Source organism: Coregonus clupeaformis, chromosome 40 (assembly GCF_020615455.1).
Source record: "Coregonus clupeaformis isolate EN_2021a chromosome 40, ASM2061545v1, whole genome shotgun sequence".
Taxonomy (NCBI): Eukaryota; Metazoa; Chordata; class Actinopteri; order Salmoniformes; family Salmonidae; genus Coregonus; species Coregonus clupeaformis.
In genome coordinates, this window is record NC_059231.1 from 13,470,827 (window position 1) to 13,498,287 (window position 27,461).

Below are 27,461 nucleotides of genomic sequence, written 5' to 3' on the forward strand. Positions count from 1 at the left end.
ACCATTTAGCATGCAGCCCCTGTATTGCTCAGATGGAAGACTTTTGTTGTGAAGCTTTTTTCAGGAAAATCTGACGACCCGGAAGTGGCGATGTAAGCAGGGTCACAGATAGAACAATGATCTTTGGCAGGGTTAGTTATAAAAAATATTGGGCTAAACTAAAGGCTAAAGCTAGCAAGTAATACACGGGTAAATTGCATTGGGTGGGTTTCGCCGGCCTAATGTGGAATAATAAGATGTATACCTATCAATAACATAGTGGTGGAGCGGAATAGTTCCGTCTGTGAGTTGTGATTATGTAGACAGCGATGAATGAAACGAGTTGAATCACGACTGTCGCTGGACATATGATGGCGACGGAGCTGAGAGGCTTTTGGAAGCTGTTTGGGTCACTGAGACGTATTTACACTTTCTCTCTTCTATTTTTGTTTGTGCATTGTCATACGTGTAAACATCAAGTCCCATCTCTATCGGAGGTAAGTGTAGTTTATTGCTTACTTACCAGTTGTTTTCTCGTAAGGAATCAATGAGCCACTTTGCAAGGAAGACGCTCGAGCCATGTCAATAGGGGCGTTACAGGTCGACTGTCACTATCTTAAAATGTTAGCTATTTCCTCTCGTAAAATGACATTATTAAACGTTTCATTTAATGCATGCAATTCAATTTATTCTTTACATGGAGAGCACTGTATCAAAATGATGCTAATCATGTGGTTCACTCATCGCAAGGTGTTTCTACATGATGATACAGTAGCTACTTTGCTTTCAACAATGTTTCTTCTTGTAGGTTGTCCATAAAGTATATCTGAAGTCGGAAAGATTAACCAAAAGAAGCTCTGATCAACAATTAAAGATACAAATAATTTATGATTCAAGTGTGGACAAGTAAGTTTATTTCTATCCTACTATTCTCAGAGTATATAAGTGTGTTCCTGGCCTTAGTGTAAGCCAATCTCAATGATGACATGTTATGTCTTCTTCCAAAGGTTAACCTCAGATAAAAGAAGACTTGTGAAGGTATGTTTGTGTGAATGAGGTCAGAGCTCTTTCCCATTGACGTGCAGGACAATATATATATATATATATATATATATATATATATATATATATATATATATATATATATATACACACACACTACCAGTCAAAAGTTTGGACACACCTACTCATTCAAGGGTTTTTCTTTATTTTTACTATTTTTTACATTGTAGAATAATAGTGAAGACAGCAAAACTATGAAATAACACATGGAATCATGTAGGAAACAAAAAGTGTTAAACAAATCAAAATATATGTTATATTTGAGATTCTTCAAATAGCCACCCTTTGTCTTGATGACAGCTTTGCAAACTCTTGGCATTCCCTCAACCAGCTTAACCTAGAATGCTTTTCCAACAGTCTTGAAGGAGTTCCCACATATGCTGAGCACTTGTTGGCTGCTTTTCCTTAACTCTGCGGTCCGACTCATCCCAAACCATCTCAATTGGGTTGACGTCGGGGGATTGTGGAGGCCAGGTCATCTGATACAGCACTCAATCACTCTCCTTCTTGGTAAAATAGCTTTTACACAGCCTGGAAGTGTGTTGGGTCATTGTCCTGTTGAAAAACAAATGATAGTCGCACTAAGCCCAAACCAGATGGGATGGTGTATCGATGTAGAATGCTGTGGTAGCCATGCTTGTTAAGTGTACCTTGAATTCTAAATAAATCACAGACAGTGTCACCAGTAAAGCACCCCCACACCATAACACCACCTCCTCCATGCTTTACGGTGGGAAATACACATGCGGAGGTCATCCGTTCACCCACACCGTGTCTCACAAAGAACAGCGGTTTGAACCAAAAATCTCAAATTTGACTCCAGACCAAAGGACAAATTTCCACCGGTCTAATGTCCATTGTTCGTGTTTCTTGGCCCAAGCAGGTCTCTTCTTCTTATTGGTGTCCTTTAGTAGTGGTTTCTTTGCAGCAATTCGACCATGAAGGCCTGATTCACACAGTCGATGTTGAGATGTGTCTGTGACTTGAACTCTGTGAAGCATTTATTTGGGCTGCAATTTCTGCGGCTGGTAACTCTAATGAACTTATCCTCTGCAACAGAGGTAACTCTGGGTCTTTTATTCCTGTCATCCTCATGAGAGCCAGTTTCATCATAGAGCTTGATGTTTTTTGCGACTGCACTTGAAGAAACTTTCAAAGTTCTTGAAATGTTCTGTGTTGACTGACCTTTATGTCTTAAAGTAATGATGGACTGTCATTTCTCTTTGCTTATTTGAGCTGTTCTTGCCATAATATGGACTTGGTATTTTACCAAATAGGGCTATCTTCTGTATACCCACCCTACCTTTTCACAACACAGCTGATTGGTTCAAACGCATTAAGAAGGAAATCAATTCCACAAATTAACTTTTTAGAAGGCACTCCTGTTAATTGAAATGCATTCCAGGTGACTACCTCATGAAGCTGGTTGAGGGAATGCCAAAAGTGTGCAAAGCTGTCACCAAAGCAAAGGGTGGCTATTTGAACAATCTCAAATATAAAATATATTTTGATTTGTTTAACACTTTTTTGGTTACTACATGATTCCATATGTGTTATTTCATAGTTTTGATGTCTTCACTATTATTCTACAACTTAGAAAATAGTAAAAATAAAGAAAAACCCTGGAATGAGTAGGTGTGTCCAAACTTTTAACTGGTACTGTGTGTGTATATATACAGTGGGGGAAAAAAGTATTTAGTCAGCCACCAATTGTGCAAGTTCTCCTACTTAAAAAGATGAGAGAGGCCTGTAATTTTCATCATAGGTACACGTCAACTATGACAGACAAATTGAGATTTTTTTTCTCCAGAAAATCACATTATAGGATTTTTTATGAATTTATTTGCAAATTATGGTGGAAAATAAGTATTTGGTCACCTACAAACAAGCAGGATTTCTGGCTCTCACAGACCTGTAACTTCTTCTTTAAGAGGCTCCTCTGTCCTCCACTCGTTACCTGTATTAATGGCACCTGTTTGAACTTGTTATCAGTATAAAAGACACCTGTCCACAACCTCAAACAGTCACACTCCAAACTCCACTATGGCCAAGACCAAAGAGCTGTCAAAGGACACCAGAAACAAAATTGTAGACCTGCACCAGGCTGGGAAGACTGAATCTGCAATAGGTAAGCAGCTTGGTTTGAAGAAATCAACTGTGGGAGCAATTATTAGGAAATGGAAGACATACAAGACCACTGATAATCTCCCTCGATCTGGGGCTCCACGCAAGATCTCACCCCGTGGGGTCAAAATGATCACAAGAACGGTGAGCAAAAATCCCAGAACCACACTGGGGGACCTAGTGAATGACCTGCAGAGAGCTGGGACCAAAGTAACAAAGCCTACCATCAGTAACACACTACGCCGCCAGGGACTCATCCTGCAGTGCCAGACGTGTCCCCCTGCTTAAGCCAGTACATGTGCAGGCCCGTCTGAAGTTTGCTAGAGTGCATTTGGATGATCCAGAAGAGGATTGGGAGAATGTCAGATGAAACCAAAATATAACTTTTTGGTAAAAACTCAACTCGTTGTGTTTGGAGGACAAAGAATGCTGAGTTGCATCCAAAGAACACCATACCTACTGTGAAGCATGGGGGTGGAAACATCATGCTTTGGTGCTGTTTTTCTGCAAAGGGACCAGGACGACTGATCCGTGTAAAGGAAAGAATGAATGGGGCCATGTATCGTGAGATTTTGAGTGAAAACCTCCTTCCATCAGCAAGGGCATTGAAGATGAAACATGGCTGGGTCTTTCAGCATGACAATGATCCCAAACAAACCGCCCGGGCAACGAAGGAGTGGCTTCTTAAGAAGCATTTCAAGGTCCTGGAGTGGCCTAGCCAGTCTCCAGATCTCAACCCCATAGAAAATCTTTGGAGGGAGTTGAAAGTCTGTGTTGCCCAGCGACAGCCCCAAAACATCACTGCTCTAGAGGAGATCTGCATGGAGGAATGGGCCAAAATACCAGCAACAGTGTGTGAAAACCTTGTGAAGACTTACAGAAAACGTTTGACCTGTGTCATTGCCAACAAAGGGTATATAACAAAGTATTGAGAAACGTTTGTTATTGACCAAATACTTATTTTCTGTTCAAATATTTTTTATTGAACACACACAAGAATGGTGTATAGGTATGAAAGACATGTGTACAGTTCTTATCTAAACATAAGAGAACAGACATGAACAACAAGACCCAGAGTTCTGGACATAAAACAAATATTACAAAACACGACATACAGAACAGGGACAGGTAGAAAGAAAAAGGGTAGATGTAACCCCCCCACTTATACCCCCCCTTTATCCCCCCATTCCACCCTATTCCCCTCCCGACTGCTCGAGTGTCGGGCCAGCACACGCTGCCCAAAGGTGTATATAAATATGACAATTGAGAGTGCGTTAAAAAGTACAAATTCACAGCACCGACTGGTCCAGGTAAGAGAGGAAAGGCTGCCAGATTTGATCAAATGTTGATAATTTATTGTTCAGAATATATCTAATTCTTTCTAAGTGTACAGTTTTTGCCACTTCGCTGAGCCATAATTTGGTAGAGGGTGCTTCCCTCCTTTTCCAAAACAACAAGATTAATTTTTTTGCCGAGATGAGACTGTAAGAGATTAGTTGTTTTTGGGAGTTGGTTAATCCGTTTAGGGAGTCGGACACTCCCAGGATTATCAGAAGCGGGTCTGGGTCTATTGAAGTCTCCAGAACTTCAGAGAGGACCCCAAATATTCCGCACCAATAACCATACAGACTAGAGCATAGGGCAAAGCAGTGGAGTAGTGTACCCTGCTCAGCCTGACATTTATCACACATAGGGGATGTATCAGGAAATATCCTATGCAGTTTAGTTTTGGAATAGTGTAATCTGTGTAGTACCTTAAATTGTATGAGACGATGTCTGGAGTTAATGGAGCAGGTGTGGATATACTCCAAGCTATCCTCCCAGTCTGCCACCGAAATATCAGTCCCTAGTTCTTCCTCCCATTTTGCCTTAATGGCATCTGTAGAGGGTGCGCTAACAGATTGAAAAGCGTCATATAGACGAGATATCAGTTTGTCTGAGGTGGGGCATATTTTTATGCATCCGTCAAACATGGAAGGTTTAGCATTCTCAAATGTTGGGAGGTGTTTTCTAACATAGTCTCTAATTTGTAGGTATCTGAAAAAGTTACTTCTGGGAAGGTTATAAGTTTCCCTCAGCGCTTCAAAGGAAGCAAAGGTCCCTCCTATATATAAATTCCCTATGGTACTTATCCCCAACTCTCCCCATCGCTCAAAGGTGTTATCAAGGTTAGAGGGGTCAAATACTTATTTTCCACCATAATTTGCAAATACATTTATTAAAAATCCTACAATGTGATTTTCTGGATTTTTTTTTCTCATTTTGTCTGTCATAGTTGACGTGTACCTATGATAAATTACAGGCCTCTCTCATCTTTTTAAGTGGGAGAACTTGCACAATTGGTGGCTGACTAAATACTTTTTCCCCCCACTGTATGTGTGTCATGTCTATCACATATACATGATAATCTTACCTATGTTAAGTTTTGTTGCACCAGGCTAATATTATGTTATGTGCATTCTAGCTAGCTGCTGGTTTAACAAGTACTGCCTTTTTGTTTTCTACAGGATAAACTTTTTCCACAAGCAATTGATTATTTACAGAAGGTTTTTCAGGTTCGCCGGAAAGCAGGGCCTATACTACTCAGCAGGTCGAGAGCTCACCTCCCATCACCATCCAACACAGTCCAATAACATGTTCTAATCTCAAGTAGACAATACAATAGTTTCAAGTTTGTAATTAAATTGGGGTAGTGTAGCATTTTAAGATGTTCAAGATAATCTATTTTATTGAATTGGCCTTAAACATAGCATGCTTTTCATATATTGAATATCAAAAAGAGCACACTAAGTTTACACAAGGCTCGATCAGTCAGAGGTTCAGTTGATGTATCTTTCTCTTGCATTATAAAATTGTGTGTTTCTGTTCAGACAATGTGTGACCAATCAGTATCTGAGGAAGAAAGATGACCCTCACCGCTACTGCCAGGGATCATGTGCAGACATCACAAAGTGTGGACCCGTCATTGTTCCTGAGCATCATCTGCAGGTCAGTCTACGCCACTGAGGTGTAGTGACCAGGTAGGTTGGTTGATAGACTAGTTATTAGTAATACCTATTCTATCAACCAACCTAATTAGTCAGTGTTGGTCACTGTTATTGGTCACCGTTATTACCATGTGATTTCTGGTGATGATTTGTTATTGATGAAAAATGGCATGTACATTGTCATTAGGGATGCCTGTCCTTCCGCTGTCTTCCACAATCATGTATTTTGTCCGCATACATTGCCCACTACTATCCACTACCAATACAGATAACTCATACATTGCCCACTACTATCCACATCTACTACCCATACAGACAACTCATACGCACATAGAATAAAAAAGGTTTTACCAGATATTTTTCATCCTGATCAGACAGGTTTTTTACATGGACAATATATTGGAGATAATATACGACAATTACTTGAAACAATTGAACATTATGCAACATCAAAGATACCAGGCCTGGTATTCATAGCAGATTTTGAAAAGGCGTTTGATAAAGTACGACTAGAATTTATATATAAATGCCTGGCCTACTTTAATTTAGGTTAATCTCTTCTACAATGAGTTAAAGTTATGTACAGCAACCCCAGGTGTAAAATAGTAAATAATGGTTACTTCTCAGAAAGTATTGAGCTGTTAAGAGGAGTAAAACAAGGCTGTCCGTTGTCTCCATATCTATTTATTATGGCCATCGAAATGCTAGCTATTAAAGTCAGATCCAACAAAAACATCAAAGGGTTAGAAACCCGTGGGTTAAAAACAAAAGTGTCAATGTATGCCGATGACTGAGTTCTTTTAAAAGTCCGCAATCTGGATCCCTGCATGGTCACATTGAAGATCTTGATCACTTTTTAACCTCTCTGGACTAAAACTGAATTATGACAAGAGTACCATATTATGTATTGGATCGTTAAAAGACACAATGTATACACTACCTTGTAGTTGACCAATAACATGGGCGGATGGTGAAGTAGACATACTTGGGATTCATATCTAAAAAAAATATATATGAATTTACCACAACCAATTTCGATAGAAAGTTTGCAAAAATAGATACGATTCTGCAACCATGGAGAGGTAAATACTTGTCTATTTATGGAATAATCACATTGATCCACAGCTCTGTGGAGTGTACGGCTTAAAGTGGTCCTATGGACAGATACTCCAATCTCCACTGTGGAGCTTTGCAGCTCCTTCAGGGTTATCTTTGGTCTCTTTGTTGCCTCTCTGATTAATGCCCTCCTTGCCTGGTCCGTGAGTTTTGGTGGGCGGCCCTCTCTTGGCAGGTTTGTTGTGGTGCCATATTCTTTCCATTTTTATATAATGGATTTAATGGTGCTCCGTGGGATGTTCAAAGTTTCGGATATTTTTTTATAACCCAACCCTGATCTGTACTTCTCCACAACTTTGTCCCTGGCCTGTTTGGAGAGCTCCATGTTGCCGCTTGCTTGGTGGTGCCCCTTGCTTAGTGGTGTTGCAGACTCTGGGGCCTTTCAGAACAGGTGTATATATACTGAGATCATGTGACAGATCATGTGACACTTAGATTGCACACAGGTGGACTTTATTTAACTAATTATGTGACTTCTGAAGATAATTGGTTGCACCAGATCTTATTTAGGGACTTCATAGCAAAGGGGGTGAATACATATGCATGCACCACTTTTCCGTTATTAATTCTTTAGAATTCTTTGAAACAAGTTATTTTTTTCATTCCACTTCACCAATTAGGACTATTTTGTGAATGTCCATTACATGAAATGCAAATAAAAAAATCCATTTAAATTACAGGTTGTAATGCAACAAAATAAGAAAAACATCAAGGGGGATGAATACTTTTGCAAGGCACTGTAAGTTATACTTAAACCTGAACTGGTTCTCCAGTAGATTATTAAGAAAGGCTCATCCTTTGTTCAAAAATTGCATTTTTGCCTTTACAAATTCTGATTTCCGACTAATTGAAAATGAAACTTTGTTTCAAGTATCGCCCTTCTTAAACAAGCCATACAAAGCTGGTTACAATTTCAATTTCATCCTCCAGAAAAGATGCAACAAATATTATGGTTAAACTCAAATATACTGATTTGATAAAAATAAAATAAAAAACGTTCTTTATGATAATTTTTTTGAATTGTGTTAGATTTATTAATGATATTATGAATAGAAATTGTGAAGTTATGTCACATGCAGCTATCAAATATATGGGTATGTTTGCTCAATCCAAATTTACAACCAACTGATTGCAAAATTACCGCAAAGTGGAAGAGGGAGAAGGTAGGGAACTTGTTTGTCTGCCATATATTAAAGATACAAATTGGCTGAAAAGGATTGGCATTAATAGAAAAATATACCAGTTTCATTTGAGGACAGAAACACAGATTGCAAAATAAATGGGAAGAGATTTTCGATGTACCGATTCCATGGCACATGATATATGAACTGATACAAAAAACAACACTTGATTCACTCTTCGAGTTTTTCAATTTAAATTATTATACAAAATTCTTGACACCAACAGAATGCTATATACAGTGCATTCGGAAAGTATTCAGACCCCTTGACTTTTTCCACATTTCTAAAATTGATTTAATAATTTTTTCCCCTCATCAATCTACACACAATACCACATAATGACAAAGCGAAAACATGTTTTTATACATAAATATATTTTGATTTGGTTACTGCATGATTCCATACAGTGAGGGAAAAAAAGTATTTGATCCCCTGCTGATTTTGTACGTTTGCCCACTGACAAAAATGATCAGTCTATAATTTTAATGGTAGGTTTATTTGAACAGCGAGAGACAGAATAACAACAAAAAAATCCAGAAAAACACATGTCAAAAATGTTATAAATTGATTTGCATTTTAATGAGGGAAATAAGTATTTGACCCCCTCTCCGTCAAAGATTTCTGGCTCCCAGGTGTCTTTTATACAGGTAACGAGCTGAGATTAGGAGCACACTCTTAAAGGGAGTGCTCCTAATCTCAGTTTGTTACCTGTATAAAAGACACCTGTCCACAGAAGCAATCAATCAATCAGATTCCAAACTCTCCACCATTGCCAAGACCAAAGAGATCTCCAAGGATGTCAGGGACAAGATTGTAGACCTACACAAGGCTGGAATGGGCTACAAGACCATCGCCAAGCAGCTTGGTGAGAAGGTGACAACAGTTGGTGCGATTATTCGCAAATGGAAGAAACACAAAAGAACTGTCAATCTTCCTCTGCCTAGGGCTCCATGCAAGATCTCACCTCGTAGAGTTGCAATGAGCATGAGAACGGTGAGGAATCAGCCCAGAACTACACGGGAGGATCTTGTAAATGATCTCAAGGCAGCTGGGACCATAGTCACCAAGAAAACAATTGGTAACACACTACGCCGTGAAGGACTGAAATCCTGCAGCGCCCGCAAGGTCCCCCTGCTCAAGAAAGGACATATACAGGCCCGTCTGAAGTTTGCCAATGAACATCTGAATGATTCAGAGGAGAACTGAGTGAAAGTGTTGTTGTCAGATGAGACCAAAATCAAGCTCTTTGGCATCAACTCAACTCGCCGTGTTTGGAGGAGGAGAAATGCTGCCTATGACCCCAAGAACACCATCCCCACCGTAAAACATGGAGGTGGAAACATTATGCTTTGGGGGTGTTTTTATGCTAAGGGTACAGGACAACTTTACCGCATCAAAGGGATGATGGACGGGGCCATGTACCGTCAAATCTTGGGTGAGAACCTCCTTCCCTCAGCCAAGGCATTGAAAATGGGTCGTGGATGGGTATTCCAGCATGACAATGACCCAAAACACACGGCCAAGGCAACAAAGGAGTGGCTCAAGAAGAAGCACATTAAGGTCCTGGAGTGGCCTAGCCAGTCCCCAGACCTTAATCCCATAGAAAATCTGTGGAGGGAGCTGAGGGTTCGAGTTGCCAAACGTCAGCCTCGAAACCTTAATGACTTGGAGAAGATCTGCAAAGAGGAGTGGGACAAAATCCCTCCTGAGATGTGTGCAAACCTGGTGGCCAACTACAAGAAACGTCTGACCTCTGTGATTGCCAACAAGGGTTTTGCCACCAAGTACTAAGTCATGTTTTGCAGAGGGGTCAAATACATATTTCCCTCATTAAAATGCAAATCAATTTATTTAAAAATGTACATGCATTTTTCTGGATTTTTGTTGTTGTTATTCTGTCTCTCACTGTTCAAATAAACCTACCATTAAAATTATAGACTGATCATGTCTTTGTCAGTGGGCAAACATACAAAATCAGCAGGGGATCAAATAATTTTTTCCTTCACTGTATGGAATCATGTAGTAACCAAAATCAAAATAGATTTTATATTTGAGATTCTTCAAATAGTCATCCTTTGCCTTGATGACAGCTTTGCACACTCTTGGCATTCTCTCAACCAGCTTCACCTGGAAAGATTTTCCAACAGTCTTGAAGGAGTTCCCATATATGCTGAGCACTTGTTGGCTGCTTTTCCTTCACTCTGCGGTCCGACTCATCCCAAACCATTTCAATTGGGTTGACGTCGGGGGATTGTGGAGGCCAGGTCATATGATGCAGCACTCCATCACTCTCCTTCTTGGTAAAATAGCCCTTACACAGCCTGGAGGTTGTTGAAAAACAAATGATAGTCCCACTAAGCCCAAACAAGATGGGATGGCATATCGCTGCAGAATGCTGTGGTAGCCATGCTGGTTAAGTGTGCCTTGAATTCTAAATAAATCACAGACAGTGTCACCAGCAAAGCACCCCCACACCACAACACCTCCTCCTCCATGCTTTACGGTGGGAATTACATATGTGGAGATCATCCGTTCACCCACATCACGTCTCACAAAGACACAGCGGTTTGAACCAAAAATCTCAAATTTGGACTCCAAACAAAAGGATAGATTTCCACCGGTCTAATGTCCATTGCTCGTGTTTCTTGGCCCAAGCAGGTCTCTTCTTCTTATTGGTGTCCTTTAGTAGTGGTTTCTTTGCAGCAATTCGACCATGAAGGCATGATTCACACTGAAGGTTCGAGTTGCCAAACGTCAGCCTCGACACCGTAATGACTTGGAGAAGATCTGCAAAGAGGAGTGGGACAAAATCCCTCCTGAGATGTGTGCAAACCTGGTGGCCAACTACAAGAAACGTCAGACCTCTGTGATTGCCAACAAGGGAAATAAGTATTTGACCCCTCTGCAAAACATTACTTAGTACTTGGTGGCAAAACCCTTGTTGGCAATCACAGAGGTCAGACGTTTCTTGTAGTTGGCCACCACGTTTGCACACGTCTCAGGAGGGATTTTGTTCCACTCCTCTTTGCACATCTTCTCCAAGTCATTAAGGTTTCGAGGCTGACGTTTGGCAACTCGAACCTTCAGCTCCCTCCACAGATTTTCTATGGGATTAAGGTCTGGAGACTGGCTAGGCCACTCCAGGACCTTAATGTGCTTCTTCTTGAGCTTCTCCTTTGTTGCCTTGGTCGTGTGTTTTGGGCCATTGTCATGCTGGAATACCCATCCACGACCCATTTTCAATGCCCTGGCTGAGGGAAGGAGGTTCTCACACAAGATTTGACGGTACATGGCCCCGTCCATCGTCCCTTTGATGCGGTGAAGTTCTCCTGTCCCCTTAGCAGAAAAACACCCCCAAAGCATAATGTTTCCACCTCCATGTTTGACGGTGGGGATGGTGTTCTTGGAGTCATAGGCAGCATTCCTCCTCCTCCAAACACGGCGAGTTGAGTTGATGCCAAAGAGCTCGATTTTGGTCTCATCTGACCACAACACTTTCACCCAGTTCTCCTCTGAATCTTTCAGATGTTCATTGGCAAACTTCAGACGGGCCTGTATATGTGCTTTCTTGAGCAGGGGGACCTTGCGGGCTCTGCAGGATTTCAGTCCTTCACGGCGTAGTGTGTTACCAATTGTTTTTTTGGTGACTATGGTCCCAGCTGCCTTGAGATCATTGCCAAGATCCTCCCGTGTAGTTCTGGGCTGATTCCTCACTGTTCTCATGATCATTGCAACTCCACGAGGTGAGATCTTGCATGGAGCCCAAGGCCGAGGGAGATTGACAGTTATTTTGTGTTTCTTCCATTTGCGAATAATCGCACAAACTGTTGTCACCTTCTCACCAAGCTGCTTGGCGATGGTCTTGTAGCCCATTCCAGCCGTGTGTAGGTCTACAATCTTGTCCCTGACATCCTTGGAGAGCTCTTTGGTCTTGGCAATGGTGGAGAGTTTGGAATCTGATTGATTGATTGCTTCTGTGGACAGGTGTCTTTTATACTGGTAACAAGCTGAGATTAGGAGCACTCCCTTTAAGAGTGTGCTCCTAATCTCAGCTCGTTACCTGTATAAAAGACACCTGGGAGCCAGAAATCTTTCTGATTGAGAGGGGGTCAAATACTTAATTCCCTCATTAAAATGCAAATCAATTTATAACGTTTTTGACATGCTTTTTTCTGGATTTAATAAACCTACCATTAAAACTATAGACTGATAATTTATTTGTCAGTGGGCAAACGTACAAAATCTGCAGGGGATCAAATACTTTTTTCCCTCACTGTATGTGTTATTTCATAGTTTTGATGTCTTCACTATTATTCTACAATATAGAAAATAGTACAAATAAAGAAAAACCCTGGAATGAGTAGGTGTGTCCAAACTTTTGACTGGTAGTGTTCATTTTAATTACTTTAAATACAGTTTTATTTGACTTGGCCTGAAGCAATTAATACTTAAAACCTCTGTTTACATGCTCAACTGGATTTCCTCTATAGGATATCTACTCACCTGGCTTTCAATCATTGCCTTCTGCTGCTATGTTGAACAGGTCTCTCTTGCAAAAGCGATTATCTCAATGACACTAACCAAGGTTAAATGGAATGATATGCGTACCACATGCCTGCGTGGGATCGGATTCCGGCCACACCGGTCTTTACACTCTCTTCCCTCTGTCTTCCCTCTCTCTCCCTGCTTATTCCATGTATCCCTATCAATAAAATATGTATTTAAAAAAAGATGCTCAACTGGTAGGCCTATTGAAAGGTTGGCTGATGTTGGTCTTGAGTACTGTAGTTTGATTATGTTATTATGTCCATCATGTGATTTTCAGTAATGCAAGGTATTTCAGGTCTTACTTGTAGATTCAGGGCTCACCTGTAAAAGAGACATGGGTCTTTAATGTGACTTTCCTGTTTAAATAAAGGTTAATTAACTAAAATGAAATAAAAATGCTATTATATGTATGTGATTTCCAGCAATGCAAGGTGTGCAGCGAGACAGGGAGGTCGTGTGGCTCGGCAGGGCCTCTGGATGGGAAGGGGGTGGAGGGGGCTGACTTTGTCCTCTATGTCAGCGGGGTGACTACAGAACGCTGTGGACAGGAGAATATTGTGGCCTACGCTGCATACTGTCAACTGGAGTCTGAGCTGGACAGGTAAGCCTGCAACCCTATACACTTTTATTAGGGGTGTAATGGTACAGGTATTCGTACAGAACTGTTCGGTATGGGGACCTCAGTTCGGTCCACACTGTGAACCTGAATGAATACATTAACCTCCTAAGGTCGATGTCCGTGCCCCCGCGTTAATCTAATTAGCATAATAATAAAAATCCCCATAACAATCTGTCAGTTTAAACTAGAGATATCTGTTTTTTTTTTGCATTGGATGCGTCTCAATCCACTGCATCCGCCTATGTAACACTTTCATATCTGCGGTGACAGAGCTAGAGCGGTGTTTGTCAGATCATGAGACATCCCATAAATCAGTCTTCTCACAAAATTGTCTGGAGCATCCGAGCGGTTTTGCCTACAAAATATTATGACCCCTCTATGGAAAGATGAGACTCTCACAAACACGTTTTGCTCTACGACCCCCACAAGTGTCTTGGGACTCGTCTGAAGTCTGTACAGCCAATCTGCCAACTTCTGTCTGTAGCGTCCGAACAGTTTGGGCTACACACTAATATGACCCCTCTGTGTAAAGGTGAGACTCTTCCAAACACGTACATGTCGGTTGTTTTGCTCGTCTGAAGGTCCCCCAGTACCAGTCAAGTACATATGGAGACTGTTTAGTGACAACAATAAGGAGTTAAATACATGTTTAAAAAAATATATGTATATACAGTACAAGTCAAAAGTTTGGATTCACCTACTCATTCAAGGGTTTTTCTTTATTTTTTACTATTTTCTACATTGTAGAATAATAGTGAAGACATCAAAACTATGAAATAACACATATGGAATCATGTAGTAACCAAAAAAGTGTTAAACAAATCCAAATATATTTTATATTTGAGATTCTTCAAATAGCCACCCTTTGCCTTGATGACAGCTTTGCACACTCTTGGCATTCTCTCAACCAGCTTCACCTGGAATGCTTTTCCAACAGTCTTAAAGGAGTTCCCACATATGCTGAGCACTTGTTGGCTGCTTTTCCTTCACTCTGCGGTCCGACTTATCCCAAACCATCTCAGTTGGGTTGAGGTCGGGAGATAGTGGAGGCCAGGTCATCTGATGCAGCACTGCATCACTCTCCTTCTTGGTAAAATAGCCCTTACACAGCCTGGAGGCGTGTTGGGTCATTGTCCTGTTGAAAAACAAATGATAGTCCCACTAAGCCCAAACCAGATGGGATGGCGTATCGCTGCAGAATACTGTGGTAGCCATGCTGGTTAAGTGTGCCTTGAATTCTAAATAAATCACAGACAGTGTCACCAGCAAAGCACCCCCACACTATAACACCCCATCCTCCATGCTTTATGGTGGGAACTACACTTGGGGAGATCATCCGTTCACCCACACTGCGTCTCACAAAGACATGGCGGTTGGAACCAAAAATCTCAAATTTGGACTCCAGACCAAAGGACAAATTTCCACCGGTCTAATGTCCATTGCTCGTGTTTCTTGGCCCAAGCAGGTCTCTTCTTCTTATTGGTGTCCTTTAATAGTGGTTTCTTTGCAGCAATTCAACCATGAAGGCCTGATCCACACAGTCCCCTCTGAACAGTTGATGTTGAGATGCATCTGTGACTTGAACTCTGTGAAGCATTTATTTGGGCTGCAAATTCTGAGGCTGGTAACTCTAATGAACTTATCCTCTGCAGCAGAGGTAACTCTGGGTCTTCCATTCCTGTGGTGGTCCTCATGAGAGCCAGTTTCATCATAGCGCTTGATGGGTTTTGCGACTGCACTTGAAAAACCTTCAAAGTTCTTGAAATGTTCCGTATTGACTGACCTTCATGTCTTAAAGTAATGATGGACTGTCGTTTCTCTATGCTTATTTGAGCTGTTCTTGCCATAATATGGACTTGGTATTTTACCAAATAGGGCTATCTTCTGTATACCCCCCCCCTACCTTGTCACAACACAGCTGATTGGCTCAACCGCATTAAGAAGGAAATAAATTCCACAAATTAACTTTTAATAAGGCCCATGGGGCGGCGCACAATTGGCCCAGCGTCGTCCAGGGTAGGGGAGGGAATGGCCGGCAGGGATGTAGCTCAGTTGGTAGAGCATGGCGTTTGCAACATCAGGGTTGTGGGTTCGATTCACATGGGGGACCAGTATGAAAAATAAAAAAGTAATGTATACACTCACTAACTGTAAGTCGCTCTGGATAAGAGCGTCTGCTAAATGACTAAAATGTAAAATGTAAATGTAATAAGGCACACCTGTTAATTGGGACTGTTGTTCCATGTGGTGAATCTGTAATTCAATGCGTTTGTATGGACTAATAGCAGTAAGGCCCAAAGTATTTTTTCATGACACTTTTTTATATATGTTTTTGATACTTCAAGGGGTCTTAAAATTATAAATCAAATAGCTAAATGTTCCTTGGTATGACCTTCTTAAAATAATTCCATATAGTTTAGTAGTACACCACCCTCCTCCCCCTGCTTAGACAGGGCTTAGATTAATGGGTTAAAAAAACATTATTTACTAAATAAAACCCTAGTCCTATAGGCTATGCCTAATTTTAGTTGTAGGCCTATGCCTCATGAGTAAATTTGAGCTGAAAAAAATACATGAGGCTATTCTATTAAAACAACTAGAGCTTATGCACACATTATCAAAATTAACATCTTAATTGTCGCATTTCAAACTGTCCTTTTGTGAGGCGGAGCCGGGAAGTAGTTCTGTATGATGGCGAGTGGTGGGGTCGATACACCAGAATTGGAGGATCCTCCATCATCGTTTAAATCTCAAGTTTGGTAACATTTTGGCTTCAAAGTAGATTACAATGGCGATGGACAGAGAGTTGTGGATAAAACGTTAGCAGTATGTCCCAAAGCTCAACGACAATAGCCTATGCAGCTGCCAACACCTCAAAAATGTTGACACATTTACACCGACATCACCCCAGTATACCGGAGCAAGATGGAAACGCAATGAAACAACAACACAACATCGTCTCCGCTCTGCATTCAAGCAGCCCTTCGCAGCTGATTCTTAGAGCGATAGGTAGGCTATGTTTATATATTTGTATAGTCTTTGGTTTATAGCCGCGGATATGCGCCCATTCTTCGTGGTTGAGAATAGGGGTTTTCTTTCAGCACCTCGTGAAAGTGCTTGAGCCACGTTACGAACTTCCTTCTTGCACCCATTTCAGCAAACAGGTAATACTTGCTCTATATAAGCCAACCAAAGCAGAAGTTTTCAGTGAATTGGCCAATGCACCCTGTGTTGCGCTTACTTAACAGTGACAGCCCATCACATTACCCCGGAGTGGGAGGTGTACCGTGCTACAGACACGCCCCTTTTATGAGAGTCAGAAGTGCGCATCTGGCACTGAAGGAGGCAGTGCCATGGTGCATTCCCATCCAAGTGTGAAGTGGGAATTTACCACATATGACTGGGAAAAATCCACTGAACGCCCCTCACTGGTAATTACGAGTGGAAAACTTGTCTATCATCCTGAGCACCTACTTCTCACACATGGTGACCTCTGAGGTCACCTACTAAGGAAATGGCCTCTATAACAGCATTTTCAGCCATTACTGTAAATGCAACAAGAAAACAACATTTAAAAAAAACAATCTATTCATGTGGTTTTTGAACTCTGTCATTTGTTTACATGATAGCTGTACTTTTAGTTTATGGTTGACACAGCTTGTTGGCCATTAGCCAATCAGCGTTTCTTCATGAGTTCAAATCACATGAATGCATCCAACTAGTATTTACGACTTCACAACTGGTCAATTCCCACCTCCCACATGGTTACAAACACAGCATCAGAGTCAAAACTTGAGAGGCCCAACATAACAATCTGGTCACAACAGACAATGCAAGGAACATTTTGAGTGCTGAACATTGTGAATGGCATTTCATGTTCCCGCTGTACCGAATCTGAACCTTGACCCCAAAACCGCAATACGTACCGAACTGTGGGTTTGGTGAACCGTTACACCCCTACTCTTTATACAAACCTAGTTATACACACCCTTTTAGAGGTTTATGGCAGCATTTTAGGCTATTCCAGATTGCCTTAGGTAGTGATTGGGTTTGGTAGGTGACATGGTAGCTATTGGCCCCTGAAAAGGTATTTTAACCCAATGACATCATAATAATGTCAGTTTCACTCTCTTTACATTTTCAGACCCATTGCTGGATATGCCAACCTGTGCCCCAATATGATATCCACCCAACCTCAGGAGTTTGAGAGCATGCTGTCAACCGTCAAACACGAAATCATACATGCCCTGGTGGGTGCATTGGAAACAATTTACATTATATTCCTATTGGGGTGAAGCTAGTCATGAATTACTTAAATAAATAACATAATGAATCAAACCTGTCCAACACAGATTTCATTATTGATTGAGTAATGTGGTTTTATTATTTTGTTTAACGTATTTGTCCAAAAGGGTTTTTCAGCAGGGCTGTTTGCATTTTATCATGATTATAATGGCAAGCCATTGACACCTCGGTTTGCAAGTGGACTACCAGCATTCAACGAGAGGTATGTATACTTGATCATGTTTTTATAATTGTGCCGTTTGTAATAACCAGTAGGCCTAGACAATAATATAATTGTTTTTCTGTTGTGCATTGTATTTTCCCATTCATTCTGTTAACAGTTAAGACTGCTCTTGCTTTCTATTATAGTTTAGGCCTGTATCAATGGAGTGATGCAGTGATACGTAGAGTGACTCGATTATGGGACATCCGTGGTGGCGTGATGGTCCGTCATGAAGTGCATCTTCTAGTGACACCGCGTGTTGTGGTAAGAATCCTTATTTTAAGCTCCTCCTTATTGACTCATGTATTTACATGAATTTCTTTTTGTTGATTTTCGAAATGTAACCTTTATTTAACTAGGCAAGTCAGTTAAGAACACATTTACAATGACGGCCTACCCCGGCCAAACCCTCCCCTAACCTGGACGACGCTGGGAGAATTGTGCGCCGCCCTATGGGACTCCCGATCACGGCCGGTTGTGATACAGCCCGGGATCGAACCAGGGTCTGTAGTGACGCCTCTAGCACTGAGATGCAGTGCCTTATACCGCTGCACCACTCATGGGTAGATACAGTATGTCCCTTTGTAGAGGCAATGCTGGGCTGTTCTGCGTGGTGTTATGTTGTGTTGTGCTGCGCTGCTCTGTACTGTCCTGTAATGTGGTTAATGTTTGTGTCCTGTACCCTTGCATGTGTTGGCAGGAGGAGGCGAGGAGACACTTTGGCTGTCCCATTCTGGAGGGTATGGAGCTGGAGAACCAGGGAGGGTTGGGTACTGAGCTGAACCACTGGGAGAAGAGGCTACTAGAGGTAACAGGAGGGTATGGAGCTGGAGAACCAGGGAGGGTTGGGTACTGAGCTGAGCCACTGGGAGAAGAGGCTACTAGAGGTAACAGGAGGGTATGGAGCTGGAGAACCAGGGAGGGTTGGGTACTGAGCTGAACCACTGGGAGAAGAGGCTACTAGAGGTAACAGGAGGGTATGGAGCTGGAGAACCAGGGAGGGTTGGGTACTGAGCTGAGCCACTGGGAGAAGAGGCTACTAGAGGTAACAGGAGGGTATGGAGCTGGAGAACCAGGGAGGGTTGGGTACTGAGCTGAGCCACTGGGAGAAGAGGCTACTAGAGGTAACAGGAGGGTATGGAGCTGGAGAACCAGGGAGGGTTGGGTACTGAGCTGAACCACTGGGAGAAAAGGGAGGTAGAGATAACAGGAGGGCTGAAGTTTGATGGCATTGTACTGTGCTTCGTTTTTACTGTTATCTGAAATGATTCCTTTCTGTACAATATGTGTAGCTTACGTTATATCTTTACTTAGCCTACTAGAACTGATGTCTGTACTGGAATTCCTGATATAGACCTAACCACACCATAGCCTTTCACTCCGTTTCATAGTCTGTATATCTATTGTGAATTCTGCATTTCTTATTTAACTACAGTTCACTGCTCATCATCAGCACTTATATGCTCATATAGGTTCATTATTAATCTATATATGATACAAGGATGATTCTCCTGTTTGTATTAATAACAGAATGAAGCTATGACTGGATCGCACACACAAAACAGGGTGTTTTCTAGGATCACCTTGGCCATCATGGAAGACACAGGGTAAGGTTGCTGACTGTTTCAAGAAAATATGGAATACAAGAAAATAATGACTTACATTTTATGTAATTTCAAGAGCTTTGACTATTAAACAACTTGGCTATTTTTTCTTGAGCCTTAGTGTGCATTGGTGTGATTGAAAGTACTTGACTTTGACATGATTTGTATTGAAGTTCAAGAGTTTACCTGACTTGATGTACAATGTGTTCGGGTCATCTCTTTCTCTATGTAGTTGGTACAGAGCCAACTATAGCATGGCAGAGAGGCTGGACTGGGGCAAGGGCCTGGGCTGTGACTTTGTGATGAAGAGCTGTAAATTCTGGATTGAAAGGCAACGTCAGAGGTAAGGAGGTATCTAATCAGAGTTAAGGTTTCTTATTGTACACAACAGGCTGAAACATCTAAACGTCTAGGCACATGGCATGCCCCTAAACGAATTTAAAGTAGAACCAGCCGACGCACCCTGTCTCATATGTCAACATTTCTGTGCACACAAACATCTTAGAAACTCTATTAGAAATTAATTGTAACAAACAACAATAAAAACATTTAAATGAGAAATGGTGGCTCTACCTGATCCAACCCTCTGTGTGTTATTGTTTTTCAGTCGTAAAGTGGTGACCCCTTACTGTGACACGGTGCGGGCCACACCCCTCCAGCTCACCTGCAGGCAGGACCAGCTGGCTGTGGCCGTCTGCAACCTGCAGAAGTACCCTCAGGACCTACCCCTGGACTACCAGGTAAAATACTAGTCTCACAATGCCGTCCTTCAAAGTCACGAAGCCTAGAAATCGAGGCTATGACAACACACCCAGTGATAACCACATGATGCTAGCAAGAGTCTGTGTCAGAAACCTATTGGACCACTACAGAGGATTAGAAGACAAACAAAAATATTGTAAGTGTATGACACAACGATTTACTAAACACTTGCACCCAAGCAAAGTTTGTACCTATAAGACAAAAAAGGCTACAAAAACAAACAAAAAACACATATGAAATGGTCTTTATTTAAGATGTTGTTGACCAGTTGTGACCTGCATAGTACACCCCATACAGTAATTCTTGTCCACTTCCCCTCCTGCAGTACTTTGACCATATCCCTGATGTCTCTGTGAGGGACGTTGCCTCCTACGGTGGAGCTGTGGAGATCGCTGACTACTGTCCCTTCAGCCAGGAGTTCAGCTGGCACCTGAGCGGAGAGTACCAACGCAACTCCTACTGCAGGGTCCAGGAGAACCAGCCCGGTAATATCCCTTCCCTTCTTGCATTGTTCTTGCCTCTTGGTGCCTCAGACCACTGGGCCTTAGTTAATGTTGACTCACTAGAAGGTCTGCAAAATTCCGGAAACATTCCCAGGTTTTCCAGAAATCACAGTTGCATGATTCCCTGTTGGAGTGTTCCTTGTTCCCTCTCTGCTTATTCCCTCCCAATTCTTGTAATCTTCCAACTGGGATTTCTGGAAAACATGAAAATTGTGTTTCAGGAAAGTTTGTCATTTTGCAACCCTACTTGCTAGTAGGCTACCTGACACATTGTTTCCAGATTCGTGGAGGAACTACGGAGCTGAGCAGTATGGTCCAGACTCCGTGTGTCTGTACCAGAAGACAGCCTTCGTCATGGAGCAGTGTACCAGGCGCATGACCTACCCTGACTGGGGAAGTGGCTGTTATAAGGTAATGCAGAATAAGTAAACAAATAAAATAGTTATCTCCATTTCAGCATCTCTGCAATCTATATTTTGTCACTTAACTTTTCCATATTATGCAAGCTATGTACTGTGGGAGTCTTCTTAATGTTTACCACCTTTAAGTCTCATCCTTTTCTCATATGATCTTACAGAATCACAAATTCAGCTCAGTCTAATTTATGAGTTTTGGGTTAACAAGTAAGCCTATTATAGATGTGTGACAGGCAGATATGTAAAGTGACCCATATGAATGTTATATTGTGGTTGTTCCAGATGTCTTGCTCTACCCAGGGTCTGACAGTATGGGTGCAGGACACTGCGTTTCAGTGTGTGCGTACGGGTCAGCTGCTGAGCGTCAGCGTGCGTGTTAATGACTGGGTCTACAACGGGGTTCTCGTCTGTCCTGCCTGCTCAGACTTATGTAGCGCCTGCCCTCTACCACAACAGCTCCCGCCCCTCAATAGTACCAGGAGAGTTTCTATTGGTGAGTTCCCCTGCCTGTCTTTCCTACCTTCCATATACATGCACACACATAATGGGCACACACAGAGATAATTTATATAACTAGATACATTCTATAGACCTTTTGGTACTAAGGAAGTGTTTTGGCTCTCTTCTAGATCCGTGCTCCAGTTCCTCCAGCTTAGTGGTAACTCTGAGGCTTCTACTGTTCAACCTCATCCCTCTGCTAGCTGGATTTATCCTGTGTGTGCAGAACTGACTGACTGACTGGGTGGGTGGGTGGTTGACTGACTGATTGACTGACTGGTTGACTGACTGACTGACTGGGTGGGTGGCTGACGGGCTGACTGACTGACTGACTGAAAGGTTCTCTGCCTGGGGCTGTGTCCCAGATGACACCCTATTCCCTACATAGTGCACTACCTGTGATGGGCCTATTGACTGACTGACTGACTGACTGGGTGGGTGGCTGACTGACTGGGTGGGTGGGTAGGTGACTGACTGACTGAGTGGGTGGCTGACTGACTGGGTGGGTGGGTGGGTGACTGACTGGGTGGGTGGGTGGGTGACTGACTGGGTGGGTGACTGACTGACTGACTGACTGAGTGGGTGGCTGACTGACTGGGTGGGTGGGTGGGTGGCTGACTGACAGAATAGGATTTTATCCTTGGAAAATCATCAAAGAAAAGTCAGGAAAGTTGTTTAGGAAACAATCACGTTAACCCCATCAAAGTCAGGGAAATGTTATACTTTTGAACAAGTGTTGTGTTGATTTGTAAAACAAAATGCAGTGAAAAATGTCTGTGTTGTAAATGTCTGAAAGAAGGATTTGAACCACAATACCTTATCTGTCCAGTTTAGACACATTTCTACCACAATACCTTATCTGTCCAGTTTAGACACATTTCTACCACAATACCTTATCTGTCCAGTTTAGACACATTTCTACCACAATACCTTATCTGTCCAGTTCAGACATATTTCTACAACCTAGAACTTATTTTAATGTTACAGTTTTGGAACAGACAAGACCGTGGCCCATTGTCAATGACTGTTCATGAAATTGCTAGATATAATCAGTAAAAACAATACTAACCTTCGTCCTGGAAAAGTCTGAGGATAGGAAAGGCATGGAAATTGGAATTGCAATTGAGTGGAAACCGTGCCATGACTGGGATTGGAGACTGTTCAGAGAGAGGAGAGAAAGAACCTATAGAGAATATTAACTGTCCCAAATGGCATCTCATTTAGTGCACTACTTTTGACTAGGGCCCAAAGGGCAGTAGTGCACTATAAAGGGAATAGGGTGCCATTTGGGATGCACACACGGAGAACTCAAGAGTTCATGTTCTTGATGTCCTCCTGACACACTACTTTGCCCCTTAGGGCCACTGTACTCCAGACAGTACCATCAGAACACTGGAAAGGTGTGTGCCAAGTAAGGCTACTATCAGAAAAGGGGAAAAATAAGCCATTGATTGCACTTCTCTTTATCAAATTAATGAATGAGATGCCAGTAAGCTGTAAGCAAAGTCGGAAGAAGCCATACCTCAAGAGTAGCTAGATGATCACGGTGAGGTGCCAGTGCTACTTTATGAATGACCCCCTATTCTAACACTAATACTTTATTCCCCTCACCGGGACTGTAAAATGGGGATGTTCAGTTTCCTAGTGTTGTCGTACAAGGTTTGCAACATTCTTAGACCTTACAGTATATGAAACATCTACATTTTCATCAACCCCTTTTTCAGTTACCGTTTTTATGACAAGTTGTCCGATGATTCAGCACCACTCAATGTAACAATGCAGTATTTAAATTGTTTTTTTTACAGCAGGTTGTTGTTAACGTGTAGTTCTTTCCTGGTGAAAGCTCCATATCTAGTAAACTGGGAAGGTGCTCTAAAAGTTTTTGTCTCCGTTAATTTTGGGGAGGATATTAGATGTTGTTGATCATTTTGTAGATGAGGTGTGGCTGAAATGAAAATGCCTCTAAGACTATTTCACAATAAAGTGACAGGCAGCCTAGTAGTGACAATGCTTGATGTAGATTGTAGTTGAACCTGTAGTTGAAACTTTTTTGATGATTTTCATAATTATTATTTTAGTAAGGACTAATATATTATCTAAAAAATTACATTTTACTGGTGAGGGAGGGAACAAGATTGTTTGTCTCAGTGAATATGAATATAACATTTAAAGTAAAAATATGTTTTGGTTGAATTTATTATGAAGTTTAATGCCTTTAAATCCCCTGTGACGAGCCAGAGATTATGTTGAATTCCCCTTGATACCTACTGTAAATGTTGTGTGTCTGTCCAAGGTGGAAAAAATAATTGTGAACAGCCATAATGTACACCTGCTGAAGTGAATAGGACTTCTCAGTTTTAGAAACTCTCTTAGCTTCAATGTTGGTCAGGGCATTATTCCTTAGTAACTATAATGGAATAGATTTAGTAATGCAATTATATAGTACTTACAGACAGTTATACAGTAGTACTTACTGCAGTATATTCAATTTAAAGTTAAAGGGATAACAAACAACAAGTACTATATGATGGTGTTATACCTCTAGCATTCCATTGACTCTGGTGTAAGCCTACTGTAATGTAATGTTGGCATATATGACTCGAGTGACTTGTTATTTTGTCTTATTTATTTCAGTTGATATGGTATACTATTACCATATTTTAATGTTCCTCTCTTAAATGCACTGGACTATACAACATATCTTGATTAGTAAAGTGAAGTAACATCAGTTAATTTTGCTATTTAACTTGACTCTTGTAAGTTTCATGGTGCAGGGTATGGCTTTTATAAATACAGCACAATTAGCAGCATTCATATTGTCCCTCTTCTCTAAGCACTATACAGAATATTTACTAATTCATTTGACCATACAGTTGTGGTCAAAAGTTTTGAGAATGACACAAATACTAATTTTCACAAAGTCTGCTGCCTCAATTTTGATGATGGCAATTTGCGTATACTCCAGAATGTCATGAAGAGTGATCAGATGAATTGCAATTAATTGCAAAGTCCCTCTTAGCCATGAAAATGAAAAAACATTTCCACTGCATTTCAGCCCTGCCACAAAAGGACCAGCTGCCATCATGTCAGTGATTCTCTCGTTAACACAGGTGAGAGTGTTGATGAGGACAAGGCTGGAGATCACTCTGTCATGCTGATTGAGTTAGAATAACAGACTGGAAGCTTTAAAAGGAGGGTGGTGCTTGAAATCATTGTTCTTACTCTGTTAACCATGGTTACCTGCAAGGAAACACGTGCTGTCATCATTGCTTTGCACAAAAAGGGTTTCGCAGGCAAGGATATTGCTGCTAGTAAGATTGCACCTAAATCAACCATTTTTCAGATCATCAAGAACTTCAAGGAGAGAGGTTCAATTGTTGTGAAGAAGGCGTCAGGGCGCCCAAGAAAGTCCAGCAAGCGCCAGGACCATCTCCTAAAGTTGATTCAGCCGGGGGATCGGGGCACCACCAGTGCAGAGCTTGCTCAGGAATGGCAGCAGGCAGGTGTGAGTGCATCTGCACGCACAGTGAGGCGAAGACTTTTGGAGGATGGCCTGGTGTCAAGAAGGGCAGCAAAGAAGCCACTTCTCTCCAGGAAAAACATCAGGGACAGACTGATATTCTGCAAAAGGTACAGGGATTGGACTGCTGAGGACTGGGGTAAAGTCATTTTCTCTGATGAATCCCCTTTCCGATTGTTTGGGGCATCTGGAAAACACCTTGTCCGGAGAAGACAAGGTGTGCGCTACCATCAGTCCTGTGTCATGCCAACAGTAAAGCATCCTGAGACCATTCATGTGTGGGGTTGCTTATCAGCCAAGGGAGTGGGCTCACTCACAATTTTGCCTAAGAACACAGCCATGAATAAAGAATGGTACCAACACATCCTCCGAGAGCAACTTCTCCCAACCATCCAAGAACAGTTTGGTGACGACTTATTTTCCACCATAATTTGCAAATAAATTCATAAAAAATCCTACAATGTGATTTTTTGGAGAAAAAAAATCTCATTTTGTCTGTCATAGTTGACGTGTACCTATGATGAAAATTACAGGCCTCTCTCATCTTTTTAAGTGGGAGAACTTGCACAATTGGTGGCTGACTAAATACTTTTTTCCCCCACTGTATCTCATAACACTGAAACAGTGAACTTTGTGAAGACCAATACTTGTGTCATTCTCAACTTTTGACCACAATTTGGTATGAAACAATTTGGCAATCTTACATTATTGGTTTATGTTATGTGCCTGAGGTTGGATCTTTACATACTGTACATAGAAAATGGCATTATCAAAACAATCACAAGAGATTTACAAGATGACAGGACAATAAATCCTAATAATGCCATGTCTGTCATACGTGTAGTTTAACATAAAAGCAAATGAAACAAACTGTACTCAGTACAGTGTACACAGGAGTATGAACTAAATACCTTATTTCACTGCAATTAAAGATGTGCCATTGACATGCTGTTTTATATTGTCTATGGTCCTATGTACACTGTAAACCCCAATGTGCAGTCATTACTTCAAATATTTTGAGGAAACCCTTTGCACTTAATGTATCCGAGTACAGTTACTTAAAGTGATTTTGTAGTCATTACTCAAACCGATAGTCACTGTGCTGTCCAGACTTGAGTTGTATCAGCTTGAAAATGTTGAGTAACGCCCTGACTAAGCCACGCCTCCAATATTATTTCCCAGTGTCCCTTGCCTTTTCGAGTGAAATGTAACGTTACCACCCATGACTAGATTCGTTAGTGACAGAGACGTTGTTGAATTCATTCATTTTCAGTCCTGTGGCCTTCACCATGTGAGTTAATAGGCGCATGTTATCATTAAAATTAAACTCTTTATGACAATACATTACATATCTCATAAGGCCTTATTTTGAGGCGTACCTTTACCCTAATACAAGCGCCTGAAACTCATGGTTTACAGGCCACATCAGTCCTGCAAGTAGGGGTAACTGTCCCAAACTACCTAAGCCATTTAAACTAGAACAACTATTTTAGTAATGGGTGCAAAAAATCTAACTAAATTATTGGATTAGTTTAGGAAAATGTATGTTATTTATCTTTGTGTAGCCTAAGATTAATCAATCAATCACTCAATGTACATACAAAAACAGATATTAAAAACAATTCCAAAAAACCAACCTCCAGTAGAGCATGTTGGGAAAAAGTTAGCATCACTTTTTTTTTTTTATGTATGTGACTTCTCATTTAGTTTTGAGTCAGTGACACATAAACATTTAAAGTAATAATGACGTTTCATTGACTTTGAGTTCAACTTGCTAGAAGTATTTGAGTTTAAAATGCCTTGGGGTTTACAGTGTATAAGAACTGGTGATTGTTAGATGAGTAGGGGCGGCATTATGGTTTTTATGCAACTGCTGTTTCTGGAGACATGACAAAGAGATAGCAATAACTGTGATAAACAAAACATTTTGGCACACTAGTTTAAAAGATATGAATTAATTTCCTATGTATTAGATCTTTGGAAACTTGTTGTTTTTGAAGTTTCATTTTGGATCCAGTTGTATGTGTTTTGTTTG

At 41.3% G+C, this 27,461-nt stretch overlaps 1 protein-coding gene across 1 annotated transcript; it reads left to right on the forward strand.

Annotated features, from left to right (window-relative positions):
• Positions 1-103: 103 nt before the first annotated feature.
• Positions 104-22,345, forward strand: LOC121555109 (leishmanolysin-like peptidase). Its single transcript, XM_041868914.2, has 17 exons — positions 104-476; positions 788-885; positions 987-1,017; positions 5,673-5,755; positions 6,036-6,153; positions 13,420-13,598; positions 17,761-17,866; positions 18,029-18,123; positions 18,270-18,387; positions 18,824-18,931; positions 19,654-19,730; positions 19,960-20,070; positions 20,335-20,467; positions 20,815-20,974; positions 21,273-21,403; positions 21,691-21,901; positions 22,038-22,345. Exons 1-17 carry the CDS (start codon positions 348-350, stop codon positions 22,136-22,138), a joined length of 1,989 nt encoding a protein of 662 aa, XP_041724848.1. The 5' UTR covers positions 104-347; the 3' UTR covers positions 22,139-22,345.
• The last annotated feature ends 5,116 nt before the right edge of the window (positions 22,346-27,461 follow it).